General features: G+C 35.9%; 1 protein-coding gene across 18 annotated transcripts in view; it reads left to right on the top strand.

Annotated features, from left to right (window-relative positions):
- PICALM (phosphatidylinositol binding clathrin assembly protein) overlaps nt 1–15,540 on the top strand; it is a 100,916-nt gene that overhangs the window by 20,181 nt on the left and 65,195 nt on the right. For all 18 annotated transcript variants that reach the window (XM_032393594.1, XM_032393590.1, XM_032393604.1 and 15 more), the window contains exon 2: nt 14,366–14,508. In XM_032393594.1, the coding sequence (XP_032249485.1) occupies nt 14,366–14,508 (143 nt within the window). The remainder of the gene's footprint in view (nt 1–14,365; nt 14,509–15,540) is intronic.

Raw genomic sequence — 15,540 nt, 5'->3', positions numbered from 1 at the left:
TGAGCCACCCAGGCGCCCCTATAAAGCAGATTTTTATCTCGGAAGATAGCCTTATAAAAAGGCATTTGTCAGAAAATGAAATTATCAGGGTTTTTTTTTAATGCTGAGAAATAAGCAAACATGGGTTATAATGGCATTTTATAAGAACAGTTGTATAGTTATGAAATTTGTGAGGGTGGACATATTTTTTGTTGAAACACTCCTAGTGATTATTCCTTCTTGTAGAAACTTAAAGGCTTAAGTTTAAAACTTTTTGGGAAAAATACTTCTACTTTATCTTATGGTGATTTATTAATAATTACTCATATTTTCCACTTACAGAGCATTATTTAAAAACTTAAAGCTGTATAGATAGCTTATTATTTGGTGCTTATCTATTTCTGACTATATTTGTCATTACTGTTTACAGCAGTTTGAAAAAAAGTTTTTAGAAATGGCCTTCATATGTTAATGGTTTAGAGGGGTCTTTTGACACCTACTTGCCACAAGTGTGGGACTTAATGAACTGTAGCAAATGGCTGGTGTAATTTTGTTACACCAAGGTCGCTTTTGTTCAGTTGTGAAGTGTGTGAATAAATAAATGAGATTCCCAGTCCCTACTTATTATCTACATGAAATTGGAGGCTTTGTAGAATCAACAAGAGAAGATTCTGTTCAGTAAGACTTTGGTTTGGCAAGGGTGAAGCAGACGTGTGATGTGGAATTAATAGGATACCTCCATACTTCCCCATTCTCTGGAAAATGGTAGTTGATCATGGTAGTTAATTCTATAGGCCTCCAGGCCACGGGTGACACACTACCATTGTTACTGTAATTTTCAAAAGTCTCTTTATCCAAAGACTCCTGATTATCATGTATAATTAGCAACCTCTCCAAAAATATGTCCCATCCTTCTTAAGTGCTAAGAAATCCTTAGCACTTATCACCATCTGCCATATATTTGTTCATTTGTTTACTGATTGTTTCTCCCCACCAGTATGTAAGCTTCCTGATGGCAGCAGCTTTGTCATCTGTTGCCTTTTTCTAAGTCCTAAGCCTATTTGGCATATTGTAGTATATGATGAATATTGTAGAACATACAGAATTTCTACTTGTTCATACTAAGGTTTGCAAGGCTGTAGGAAGATGGATCATAAAGATTCTATTGCTCTAATTGCATCTGGGACATGAACTTGTGTTTTCTGGATGAGGTAGACTATGGCAGAAAGTCTAACTGCAATTCATTATTCACTCTGAGTAGGCAGAATTTAAACTGTTAAGAAAAGCCATGAAAATCTTTTGGGTTCCTACTTACTTACTTATGTTTTAGACATAGGCTGACAGTATCACTTAGCTATGAGGAGGACTTTTTGCCTATTATTTTCCCTCTACCCCCACCTATCTTTTGAGTGGAGAGATGGGCTTTTGTTTCACCTATAAATCTATATGTATAGCATCATGTCACACATTGTGGAAGATAGAAGAAAACAAAAGATAACTGAATTTATTTTAACAGAATGAAGAATGAGTCTTGATTGCTTAAAACAGAAAAGGGACACTCAGGGTACAGTTGAGATTATATTCCTGATATTTTTGGATATAGAGGTGAAAATTTCTAGTATCTCGAACTTCCCAGAAGACCTTAGGCTGATTTTCAAAGAAGAAATTTGAGAATCATTTGCCTAGAGGTTTTTGTTCAAGTTAAAAGATTATTTTCTCAGGGTGAAAAAAAACAGAATCAGAGATTATTAATGTTAGGAAAATGCCCACGGGTTGGGGGATGAGAGGACAAAATGAATAGAATGGAAGCTTGTTTGTGTTTTAGGAAGGCTGAGGAAGAACTAGAATATAGCACCCCAGAAAGAAAAATGCAAATATGCCAGGAGTACGTGGTGGTAGTATATTAATTCCTTAGTTACATGTAGACTTTTATTAGGTCTCTTATAACTAGGGTGACACAGAATTTATATTCCAAACTGGGTCACTTTTGAGAGTGAAAAGGTGTGCTATCTGAATGGGACACTGGGACAACAGGTGTAAACCAGAACTGTTTCAGGAAAACCAGGACACTTGATCACCTCCTATTAATAACATATTTTCTCCAGACTTAGTCCCAGTTCTTGGACCCCAGATAAATTTTTTTCCTATATAGTACTCTGAACTGCATTTGAGGAGCTTCTTAAGCTTTGATTCCTGTTTCTTGGTCTTTTTGGAATGAAGGAATTCTTTTCATTTTTTCTGCTCCCCCGGACTGTTTGGTGGAGGTAAGTACAGTACTTACGATGAGTTGTTTGTTGACTTTTAATTTTGCTTAGAAAATTGTTTTGGGCATTTTTGGTCCAGTATTAGATTATTTTTAAGAATTCTGGTTTTATCTCCTTAACTGGGCTGATGAAGTATTAGTAAGTTCTTAGAATGTAATACAAAAAGAGTGAATTTGTGATTTTGGCATTCTTAAATTACTTGATACTTACATGTTTCCTTTCCTACAGGTGGGATGGTAATTCTGAAACTTCAGATCTTCAAAGAAGGGAATGAAAACACCTTGTGTTTATATCATGGATGTATTGTTTTTTTATGTTGGATCACTGTAATGCTTTCATTTTGTTTTCCTATAAATAAATCTTTTTTTATTCTTATATCAAGTGATGTTTTTTTATTCTGTTAAGTAATTATATTTTCTGGTAAATTAAAAATTAATAGAAGTAATAGTTACCTTTGGGGTAGTACTTACTAAAATATGATTTACCTTACCTCTGAGATCCTTATTTGGAATCTGGGATGGGACTGGAGTGTCAAGGTTTGGAAATCATCACTTTGGAATACTAGAATGGAATCCTAAACAGTCTCAAAATTGAGGAGACAAACTTGAATCCCTCTATTCTTGCTACAGTCCTATTGTTTTGCTGTACAGTCTGCCATCTAGTAGTAGGAATGCAGAATACACCAGAACACCAAGGAGAAGCTGTAAGTTTTCACTTTTTTATTATTAAGAAAACTTACATAGCAAGCTAAAACATTCTGATAATGAGGGAAAAAAAAGAATGACTGTTTCACTTGAAAATATAAATCAGTAGTAGTGAATTCTGAGAGTATTCAAAGAGTATGTGTTTTTTTTGTAGAGCATTTTTATGACTTAAACTTTATTCTGCTCTTGTAAGATTTATGTATATGTAACAGATTTGTTGAAGAGGCAAATGCATAAATAATGATAGATGATTTTAAGAGGCAGTAGATTGGACTGATTTAAAAAAGATACTTGTATATTGATTAAAATTTTAGAGCAACTACGTAACGATTCCATTAACTAAAATGATTTATTTTGCATTTTTAAAATTAAAGTACAGACAATTCAGCAAACTTGGCTTGTGTTCAGCTATGACCTAAGAGGCTAAATTTCAGCTATATATTAACAGAGTAGCTTAGGGTTGGCTTTGTTTACCTAGCTCCATCTGAATTGTTTTCTTAGGTAGTCCCTCTTTAGTTCCACTTCTTTCCTCTCCTACAGATATAGAGGAGGTCAATCCTTTCTTTTTTTGTTACTTTCTAAAGTGTTCTGAAAGCACCCAACACTTGACACTTATGTGATCTATCCTACATATACTGCAGACTTAGGAATACTTCCTAAATCTATGTTAAAGTTTTTTTGGTTTCTGTTTTTCTTGTTTTTTTTTTTTTTTTTTTTGACAGAGAGAGAACGGGTACAAGCGGGAAGCAGCAGGGAGAGGGAGAAGCAGACTCCCGCTGAGCAAGGAGCCCAGTGCAGGACTCGATCCTGGGACCCTGGGATAATGACCTGAGCTGAAGGCAACTGCTTAACTGACTGAGCCACCCAGGCACCCTATGTTAAATTTTTTATTCCTCTTTTTAAAAACTGATTTCTTTGGGTAGTCTCCATAAGCAAATGAAATTAGCACTGAGGGGAGGTCTTTTTGGGTTAATGTGTCTTCATAAAAAACTTTGTTTAAAATAAATAGGGATAGCCAGATAATGAGAGAATTTTTAATGGCTTGCTTATAGGAACTTTTCTGTTGAATAGTTTTTAAGGGAAGAAAACCTCTTGTTTTACATGGCGATTAAAAAAATCAGTCGAAAGGAAAGAAAAACTGGGGCACCTGGCTGGCTCAGTCAAAAAAGCATGTGACTCTCTTTTTTTAAATTTAATTTTATTATGTTATGTTAGCCACCATTCATGACATCATTAGTTTTTGATGTAGTGTTCCATGATTCATTGATTGCATATAACACCCAGTGCCCCATTCAGTACTTGCCCTCCTTAATACCCATCACCGGGTAACCCGTCCCCCCACCCCCCTCCCCTCTGAAACCCTCAGTTTGTTTCTCAGAGTCCATAGTAGCATGTGACTCTTGATCTTTTGATCTAGGTGTCATGAGTTTGAGCCCCACCATGGGTGTAGAGATTACTTGAATAAATCTAACTTAAAAAAAAAGAAAAAGGAAAGAAAAACTTACTATGGTATAAACAGGTTAAATATAGTATGTACTATTACCAAAGTGTTATCTTTACATTTCTTAGTTTTCACATGTATGAATCTTTTGTTCGTTCATTTTGCAGAGAACCCAGCGACAGAAATAGCGTATCTACTTGTGTTAACAGATTGGTTTTTCCTGCAGCTGCAACTTATTTTTTTAGTAAGATGGGCCTTTGCCTTTTTTTTTTTTTAAAGATTTTATTTATTTGACAGAGAGAGAGAGAGCACAAGCAGGGGGAGTGGCAGGCAGAGGGAGAGGGAGAAGCAGGCTCCCCGCAGAGCAGGGGGGAGCCCGATGTGGGACTTGATCCCAGGACCCCGGGATCATGACCTGAGCCGAAGGCAGTTGCTTAACCACGTGAGCCACCCAGGCGCCCTGCCTTACTTTCTTTGTGGTTTTTGGAGGTAACTTAAGGTTCATCTACCATGGTGAGAGATTGAACTTATATTCACAATATTGGCCTACCTCTAGAACAGTGGGTACCAGATTTTCAGCTGTTACACCATGCAGCTCTCGTGCGTGTACCACCTCTTCCTCACATGCTTGAAGAAATAAAAGAACACATCATGGCTGTCCTTTCTGCCACTGATCATGGTATTCCCCAAAGGATCTGGAATGTCCTTGTATATTGTGACTTAGCTCCTTTAGCTTCTTAGTATTTTTATCAAAGCCATTTGGATATCCTTATTTCTTTTTAATACTTTGAAATGCACCCTTCTCTCTTTTCAAATTAATTCATCTTTGTAATTCTTTTCCCCAATCCTTGTTACTTGTACCAAGCATTCTATGGTATGTGAGTCTTTCCCCAGTTTTTACCTTCACACCCAATTAATAAGTTAGTATAGGATTGGTATTTGCTGTGTGACATGAAATGTGCTTATTGAGATTTGTAAAATTATGGAAATAATAGTGGTATAGGTCTTTTACATATTGATTTTGGCTACCTATTCACACCTGCTGAATAATTTTGAAAGCGTTCAGTTCTTTTTGCATCAGCCTATTGAGGACATCAGTATATATCAGAAAATATTACACATCTACAGTTTTTAAAAATGGAATCTTACTCTGTAATGTTCTTTAACATGGCTTTGATTTAATGTACCCTGAGCATTTTCCCGTCAGCCTTTTTTGCCCTGTTTGTTGGCCTCGTAGTATTTCATTGTAAGACTGCTGTCTTTACCATTATTGAACATGTCCTCTCACGTTGTCACTTAGCTCCTTTAGTTTCATTGTACTTTTATCAAAGCCATTTGGATATATTTATTTCTTTTTAATACTTTGAAATGCACCCTTCTCTTTTCAAATTAATTCAATTCTTATTACTTGTACTGAACATTCTGTAGTGTGTAAGTCTTTTCCCAGTTTTTACTTTCACATCCAATTAATAAGTTGGTTAGATTTATTTCTTAAGGTATAAGCCGGTCTATGAAGACCATATTTCTGAATTAATTCTAATGGGAATTATGTAAAAGTATTAACGTTGTGTTTCACATGGGGGACCCTGCAAACTATAAAGTTAAAATGGTAACATTTACCTCTTAATTCAGATTATACTTTGTGACCCCTTACACAAAAAAATGAGTGGAGAAGTAATATTTAAGACTGTTCATTCCATTTCCCAGACATTTGACACTTAACGATAAGGGCAAATGTGCCTCTTTTTATAAAATTCTTTTGCCATAAGTCTGATTTCAACTTGTGTGTTTTATAAATACTTTCAAATTTATGCCAAATGAGAAAAATATTGCTGATACTTTTAAAAAAGCAAAAATTCAGAAACCTCTTGTCCTCTAGTGTTTCTTGACTACTGTTTTTGTTGCTGTTTCTTGGAATAGTTGTTCTTACCATTTGTACTCCTACCCAGGAAAGATTTCAAAGATCTGATCAGTGAAGCAACATTTGATGATCCACTTAATTTGCCTTCCAAATTTAGTGTATCTCTAATTTTCTAGATGATTGAAGAAATGAGTCCTTTCAGTGAAATTGTGTCTTTCATAAGCTCACAGTAGACATCATACAAGAGTATAAAGCGCAAATCCTTTCTTCTAAGACCAGGAACAAGACAAGGATGCAACTTCTGTGCCACTTCTATTCAACATGGTACTGCAAATCTTACCCAGAGCAACTAGGCAAGAAAAAGAAATAAAAGGCATCCACATTGGAAAGAAGTAAAACTGTCACTGTTTGTGGATGACATAATATATAGAAGACCCTAAAGACTTCATCAAAAAACTGTTAACTGAAAAACGAAGTCAGTAAAGTTGTAAGATAAAAAAATCAACACACAAAAATCTGTTGCATTTCTGTGTACTGATAATTATCAGGAAAATAAAACAATCCCGTTTATAGTTGCATCAAAAAGAAGAAAATTCCTAGGAATAAACTTAACAAAGGAGGTGAAATACCTGTATATTGAAATCCACAGCACTTAATAAAAGAAATTGAAGAAGACACAAATATAAAGGTACCCTGTGCTCATGGATTGGAAGAATTAGCGTCGTTAAAATATCCATACTATCCAAAGCAATCTACAGATTCAGTGCAATTTCTACCAAAATTCCAATGGGATTTTTTCAAAGAAATAGAACAAATAATTCTAAAATTTACAAAAACAACCAGACACACACACAAATAGCCAAAACAGTCTTGAGAAAGAACAAAACTAGAGGCATTACACACCCTTCTTCAATTTAAACTATATTACAAAGCTACTGTAATTAAAACAGTATGGTATTATCATAAAAGTAGGCATACAGATCAATGGAACAGAATAGAGAACCCATGAATAAACCTGTGCATATATGGTCAATTAATTTATGACAAAGGAGCCAAAAATATACACCCGGGAAAGGATAGTCTCTTTAACAAATGGTTCTGGGACAACTGGGCAGCCACATGCAAAATAATGAAACTCAGCCACTGTCTTACACCATATAAAAAATGAACTCCAAATGGATTAAAGACTTGAATGTAAGACCTGAAACCATAAAACTCCTAGAAGAAAACATAGGTGGTAAACTCCCTGACATAGGTTTTGGTGATGATTTTTTGCATATGTGCTGGTGAAGCGAGCACTGATGATTTTTTTGAAATCATTTTGAAGCAACAAAGCAAAACTAAGTGGGATTGCATCATACTAAAAGGCTTCTGCACAGCAAATGAAACCATCAACAAAATGAAAAGGCACCCTACCGAATGGGAGAAAATATTTGCAGATCATACATCTGATAAGAGGTTAATACTTAAAGTATATAAAGAACACATACAACTCAATAGCAAAAAACAAACAGTTCAGTTAAAAAATGACGATCTGAATAGACTTTTTTTTTTTTTTAAGAAAACATATAGATAGCCAACAGGAATGTAAAAAGATGTTCAACATTGTTAATCATCAGGGAAATGCAAATCAAAACCACAGTGAGATATCACCTCACGCCTGTTGAAGTGGCCATTATCAAACAGACAGATAACCAAATGGAGAAGAGGGAATGCTTGTGCACTGTTGATGGGAATGTAAATTGGTATACCTACTTGGAAAACAGTATGGAGGTTCATCAGATTGAAAGTAGAACTATTTACTGTCTGATCCAGCAGTTCTGCTTCTGGGTAACTTGAAAAGATATATACACCCTCGTGTTCACTGTCGTAGTCTGTGCAATTGCCAAGATATGGAAGCATCCTAAGTGTCCACTGATGGATGAATGCATAAAGAAATTGTGGTATGTTTGCACAGTGGAATATTATTCAGCCACAAAAAAGAATGAAATCTTGCCATTTGCAACAACATGGATGGATCTCCAAGGCATTAATGCTAAGTGAAATAAGTCAGAGAAAGACAAATACCATGTTACCTCTTACATGAGGATATTAAGAAAAGCTGATAGATACAGGGGACAGATTGGTGGTTGGGGAATGAGGGTGGGAGAATGGGTGAAGGGATTTATTGGTAAAAAATGCAATTGATATAAAACAAATTTGGAATCATTTAAAATATTTATGTTTATATATTAATATATATGACATAGGTGTATTATATGTAATAAAAGCACTGAAAAAGAATAGTATTTAATTAGTATTTGTTGAGACTTTCTTAATATATAGTTCCAACAGCATTAGCTAATCCTCAAAACAGTCTTATGATGTAGACACACACACACCAAAAGAAGTATATTTCATCATGATCCTTTTGAAAGAGATAGCGTAGGGGTGCCTAGGTGGCTCAGTTGGTTAAGCGACTGCCTTCGGCTCATCATGATCCGGGCGTCCTGGGGTTGAGTCCCGCATCTGGCTCCTTGCTCAGCAGGGAGCCTGCTTCTCCCTCTCTCTCTACCTGCTACTCCGCCTGCTTATGCTCTCTCTCTGTCAAATAAATAAATAAATAAATAAAATTAAAAAAAAAAAAAGATAGTATAGCCATTTGGCTAAATGATTATGATACGTTGTGGGGGTTTTGTTTTGTTTTTGTTTTTACTAATACTGTTTTTAGTCAAGTTTATTTATTAGAAAATCTACTTGGGTATCAGCATAGTTTTGATATATATAGTCCAGTGAATGCCTGTATAGTTGGGAACTTGACACCCTCAGCATTCTGCTAATGGTGCATGCCTGACTTGCTGTGGAAGTGAACCCTAAGTGGCTTAAGTTTCTAAAGTTGGTGAACTCTGCCTTGGGAAATGAATCCATCTGGTAATTGGTTACTACTAAGTTTTTGATATTTTGCTGGACATTTTCCCCTGGAAAAAATTCTATTTTGCATTTTTGTTTTAAATTGATTAGAGATTTAGGACTTGCACTAAATTGGCTAATTGGGTATTCACTTGGTATATATGTTTCCAAGCACCCTTACCTTTAAAAAAATTTAATTCTGTTCATGAATCTGTCACTACTATAGTAGTGAGTTTCTGTGACCTGACCTTTTGGAAAGTCTAATTTGTGTTACTACAGGTAATGTCTACTTTATCTACCTCAGACATTGTTGGAGGGGCATATTAGGTAATAAAAGTGAGAGTATTTTGTTTGTATAGTAGGGATTGGTTCCTTCCACTGTCTCTGGAAAGATGCTCTTAGGTTTCTGTTGTAGGCCTATTTTCTTCCTCCCTTTCAGTACTAGAATCCTCATAAATTCTCATGTATACCTTAACGCAAGGAGCCTATATCCCATGTAGTAATTTTTTTTAGTGTGGGGTTTAGGAATTATTAATAATGTAATATCAAGAAGGTATTTCAGTTTTTATATTCTTAAGGTAAATAACTAAAAGAAAATATAAGATGTGTTTCCATTTAGAACCCTTTTGATTGCTAAGGGAAATTTAATATCAAGTTTGTGGTTTTTAAGAACTGAAGTCTTCTGAATCGAGAATGGGAAAAGCAGTAGCTATCAAGATTCCCATGATATGTGTGATTCTTGTTTGGAATGATTGGAGGTGGGATAACATTTTCCTTCCTCAGTTGTTGGAACTCAGACTTGGAAGCATTTTCAAGCTATTGTAGTAGAGACATTGTGCAGAGGAAAAATTACTGCCTAGAGAACTGCTTGAGTTAAAATACTATAGGGGAAGTATATTCTGTAGAGTCGGTGTAACTATTCAGTGTTTCTTCTCCCAGGAATATTTGTATAACTTTGGTTTTGTATTTGGTCTACTGTGGATTCATAATCTCAACATGAATTTTTTTTTTTTTAAAGATTTTACTTATTTGATAGAGACATGGCGAGAGAGGGAACACAAGCAGGGGGAGTGGGAGAGGGAGAAGCAGGCTTCCCGCTGAGCAGGGAGCCCAATGCAGGGCTCCATCCCAGGACCCTGGGATCATGACCTGAGCCGAAGGCAGACGCTTAACGACTGAGCCACCCAGGCGCCCCTCGGCGTGAATTCTTATTTCTTCTTCCTGTTTAATGTGAAGTGCTGTATTTTAGTTTCTGGAGTTACCTTCAGTTTTTATGTGATTGTTTCTAAAGTATACTGTAGTTTTCATAAGCATTATAATAAAAACCTTTATTTGTTAGATCCTCTCCAACCTGAAATTTGAAAATTTTCACATGTAATGGGCTCAGGTTTGTTTTTTATTCCTTTGGCAATAGCAGATTGTGCAAATAGTCATAGATTGTTGGTTTTAGTCTATGTAAAAATACCATTTTGGATGCTTATTTAAAAAGTCATGCTAGGACCGTCCATATGCTTATTTAAATGAATATTTATTAAAGAAGTATGAGTGACCACTGTACACAAGGCACTATTCTGGGCCTTTGGGGATACAGTAGAGAACAAAACATAGCCTTACCCACATGGAACTTACATTTTAATTGAGAGAGAAAAATATTAAATGGATTAAGATGAGTTAGGTGGTAAATGCTCTGCAGACAAATAAAGTGAGTAAGGATGGATATTGAGGGTTTGGAGGTAGAGAAGTGCCCTGAGGCTTTGTTATTTTGTATAATTATTTGGAAGAGTTCATCTGATAAGGTGACATTTGAGCAAAGATCTGTAATAATAAAGTGTGGGAGCAAAAAGTGTAGATATCTAGGAGAAGAGTATTCTGGGCAGAAGGAACAGCAAGTGCTAAGCACCTGAGGTAAGAGTTCTTGGTCTGTGGGAGGCATTGCAAAGGAGACATCCGTGTAACTGAAGCAAAGTGATGCAGAGAGAGCTGATCACAAAGGGTTTATAGCATTGGTTTATAGCATTAGAATATATATATTCTAATATTATATATAAAATCCTGTAGTTGAAACTACAATCTATACCTTTTGCTTCATTTAAGATCTGACTTAAATCTTAAGTCAGATTTCTGACTAATCGAGCAGTTTATTACTAACTTTGTGATGAAGAGTATGGAAATTGCTAACAAAAATGTTTGCAGTCTCCTTTTAAGGTCTCTCAAACTAGTTAGAAGGTAATGATTTGGAAATAATTACAGTGTAGGATAATTCTATTATGTAGAATTATGTGCTAGCTTTAGTGACTGGGGGGTACCTTGGTATGTGAAGGGAAGACTTGATTCATTTTGAAGAATGAGCAAGAATGTAAAGATGCAGGGGTGAAACAGCAAGGTACATCACAGAAAACTGGAAAGTGGTTTTGTATTGGAAGCTAAGATTTGAGAAGGGAGAATATTGACAAGGATGAAGTGTATGCCATCCTGTAAGGAGTAGGGATGTCATTGAGGTTAAGCAGTGAAAGTGTTGTGTTGTAGATAATTCTGTGGTCAGTTTAGAGAAGGGGGGTGTGAGGTGGGTGAGACCCCAAATCAGGTATCATCAGGTAAGAAGCAGTCAGTCCATCATTTCTTTGTGGGGACAATTTTGGGTGGAGCAGGTTTGTTGTTTTTATTCATTTATTAAAGTAGGCTCTATGCCCAATGTGGGGCTTGAACTCACGACCCTGAGATCAAGAGTCACATGCTCATTCAACTGAGCCAGCCAGGTGCCCCAGTAGGTGGAACAGTTTTAAAATGTGAAGTGCCGATTGTGCACTTTGCAGGACAATTTATCTTCCTCATCCTTGGTATTAAATGCCAGTAAAATCTCTGTGTTAATCTCCCTCCCCAATTTCTGAATACTTCCAGGAGAGGTGGCACCCCCTAGTTAAGAAATAAATAGAATTTAGGAGCACCCGAGTGTCTCAGTCAGGTGAGCGGCTGCCTTCAACTCAGGTCCGGATATCAGGGTCCTGGGATTGATCCCATGTCCTGCTCTCTGCCCAGCGGGAAGCCTGCTTCTCCCTCTCCCTCCACCTGCTTATGCTCTCTCTCTCAAATAAATAAAATCTTATAAAAAAATTTAAAAAAAAGAAATAGAATTTAAACTCTGGCTTTGGCAATGATAGTGGGATGGAGAGGAACAGGTAGAATTGCTGGAGATTTAGGAGACTTGGTTACCAATGGGCTCTAGGGAGCGTATATGAATACAGAGAGGTAGGAGCACCTTTGGGGTAATACTGTGACAAGAAATTTTATGACAGGTTCAGTTTTGAAAACTAAAAAAAATACGATTCTGAGGAGTGTGGACTTGATACCATCAAGAGGAAGTAACTTTAAGAATTGAATAGCTTATCAAAACAATTTCTGGAAGGATATAGAAAAATGTAGATATATCAAGATAAATAGAAAAAAAACTAAGAATATAAGTTATAATTGAGTTCAGAACTTGACCAGTGTGTTTGAAGTTTTAAAGGATTCAAAAGGGGGCTCCTGGGTGGCTCAGTCGTTAGGCGTCTGCCTTCAGCTCAGGTCATGATCCCAGGGTCCTGGGATCGAGCCCTGCATCGGGCTCCCTGCTCCGCGGGAGGCCTGCTTCTCCCTCTCCCACTCCCCCTGCTTGTGTTCCCTCTCTCTCTGTGTCTCTCTCTGTCAAATAAATAAATAAAATCTTTAAAAAAAAAAAAATAAAATAAAGGATTCAAAAGGAGCAAGACAGATAAGCCTTGCCCTCAGACTACTTTTTGAGGGGCAGAGAGAAAGCTTAGCTTTGGGAATAAGGTGTACATAATATATTTAGTGCTGTAGGACAGATATGAAGTACTATTTAAGAAGAATCAGAGAAGGCAGAGATCAAGTTCTTTTTATTATCAGAAACTGAACCATACACACCAAATTGAAAGTACTATTTAATTTTTGTTGCAAGTATGAATTGTGAAAGCCTTGTATCATTCTCCTGTTCCAAGGGTACTCTGACCGTGTTGTGCTTTGTTCTTTAAGCATTGTTGGCTAGGGTAACTGCTTATCTAAAATTCATTTGTTTATTCAATGTTACTTTGTATAATAATTGAGCCTATTAGAACAAACATTTTTGAAAGATTGTAAGCAGATAAATGGTCATGGTTGCATTGGTGTTTCTTGTGATCAAGGCCAAGTTAGGTCACTTGAATTTTTACTTAATCATTATGCGCTGAAGATTAAAAGTAGGCAAACTGCTTATGAGTCATGAATAACTTTAATTTCTTTCCCTTATGGTAGTTATAGCTGAGATATTTATACATTTTTATACATTAAAAGTAAAACAACTCATTTCTTGGTCTTCCTCTCTGTTCTCTAAATTGGATTGTATCTTGTATTTTCTTCATTGAATTTGACATCTCTTAAGTAGATAGGAGGTAAAACTCTGAGGTCTGTTAAGAGCTGCTCCCCCCTACCCCCCCCCAGTTTTGGTGCTGAAACAATTATATGTTAGACCATTTTATAGTAATGCTCTCCCGCTTAAAATATAAAATTGGAACTTACATTGTTTTAACTGTTTTCAGAGTTCCTGGATCATTTCTTACTTGAAAATTTATGCAACAAGAAACTTCAGTTTGTTTCCTGTTTTGTTTGTTAGTTTTAGCTAGTTGATACCAACTGATAACTGAACTCAGTAAAACTGAAGGAGAGAAGAATGAAAATTTATATAAACAAACAGATCCTACCCACTCTCAGACCACATGTTTGCTCTGTTTTCTTAATAGTGCAAACACAGCATTCTAGGGAGAATATTAATAAAGGTAGTTTGACTTTCAGCTTGTTCATGCTTCTATATGTATGATTTTTTTTAAGTTTTTTTTTTTTTGGAATGGTAGGGATGTATAATCCTAGCACTGTTGTTCTGAAGGTTTATGAGTAATAAGAGAATTGAAAGTTCTTCAAGGCTTTGAAATAGTTCCTTTTGAGATAAAATACTTGAGGGTGAATTACTCTCAGAGGAAGTTTACTTTCTGTTATTGATCCTTTATGTGATCCTAATCAATATCCTATTAACTTCTCAGGTGGATTATAGTGGTCTCAGTTGTTCTCCTAAGAGATTTTTAATAACTTCTCCAAATTATCTATTGTTGCTCCACTGTTAGATTTTTCACTTGTCAGTGTGCACATCTGAAATTAATAATAAAGCCAGAGAGTAAATCTGTTTTTTTTTTAATTGCAGACTTAATTCAGTGCACAAATGAGATGAATGTGAACATCCCACAGTTGGCAGACAGTTTATTTGAAAGAACTACTAACAGTAGTTGGGTGGTGGTCTTCAAATCTCTCATTACAACTCATCATTTGATGGTGTATGGAAATGAGGTAAGCCAAATTTTTAATTAACAAGCATATTGCTGTGATGACTGATGATTCAGCTTGATTCTCCTACTGAAATTTCAGGAATGGCTTCAACAACCAAATAATATAGGTTAAAAGGGCAAAGTGACTAGGTAGAAATAAAATTGTAGATTCTACAATGTGAGGAGATGGTCTGTAAGTTGGAAAGCAGAAAGTCGGTCAAAGCACAGAAGACTTATAATGGATCAAGAAGCAGAGATTAATGCTTAGAGGTAGGTTCTGTAAGCAGCACTGGTCTTTGTAGACCTTGTGTATAGACCGTATGTTTGTCTTTTGCTTTATTATGGCTCAGATTTCTATCTGATTTCATATAGTTGTCTCTGGAACCACTTTGCTTAGTTGAAAGCTGTTATATTGAGGACTAAGATGGCATTTGCTGAGAGGGACTGATTAAAGAGTGCCTTCTTAAGCGGAGGTGTGTCTGAAGTCTTTGAAATCTTCATTGCCCAGAAGGTTAACAAAAAGATGCTTTTTGCAAAAGCTTTAAGCTTTTGCATTTTAATGTTTGGAGAGAATCTTCTTGTTTTCCATGATAGCCTAGCCAGCTGATTTTTAGTTCTTACCTTAAATGATTTTCTCAGCCCAGTATACTTACTTGCAAAGTTGAGTTAGAAGGAACATTTAAAATTGTGTTAAAAGAATATTTGAATGCAACTAGATAAATCTACATTTAGTATGCACCTTAGAAAAATGCAGCCCACTGGTTGCTGAGAGATGGCTTCTGGAGAAATGGGAAGGGACTTTAATTAATGGTATTAGACTTCTGAGCATAATGACTTTCTGACATCCATCACTACTCAGTTTGGGCTTTTCTGCTATACCAATAGAGAGCATCATTGAAATTCAGAATTAAAGCAAGAATTTACCTATAACTCTTTCATTGCAGCAGATCTTATTGTATGTACATTTTGGTGTTCCCTTCTGGTCCTTGTCTAGGAGTGATTTTTTTATAGCTACAATCATAATTTAGATAAAATATTATATTTAGCTTTTTTA

The sequence above is a fragment of the Phoca vitulina genome, unplaced genomic scaffold, assembly GCF_004348235.1.
Source record: "Phoca vitulina isolate PV1807 unplaced genomic scaffold, GSC_HSeal_1.0 scaffold74, whole genome shotgun sequence".
Taxonomy (NCBI): Eukaryota; Metazoa; Chordata; class Mammalia; order Carnivora; family Phocidae; genus Phoca; species Phoca vitulina.
The sequence above is the reverse complement of the archived record's forward strand: the minus strand, read 5'-3'. Positions and strand labels throughout refer to the sequence as shown.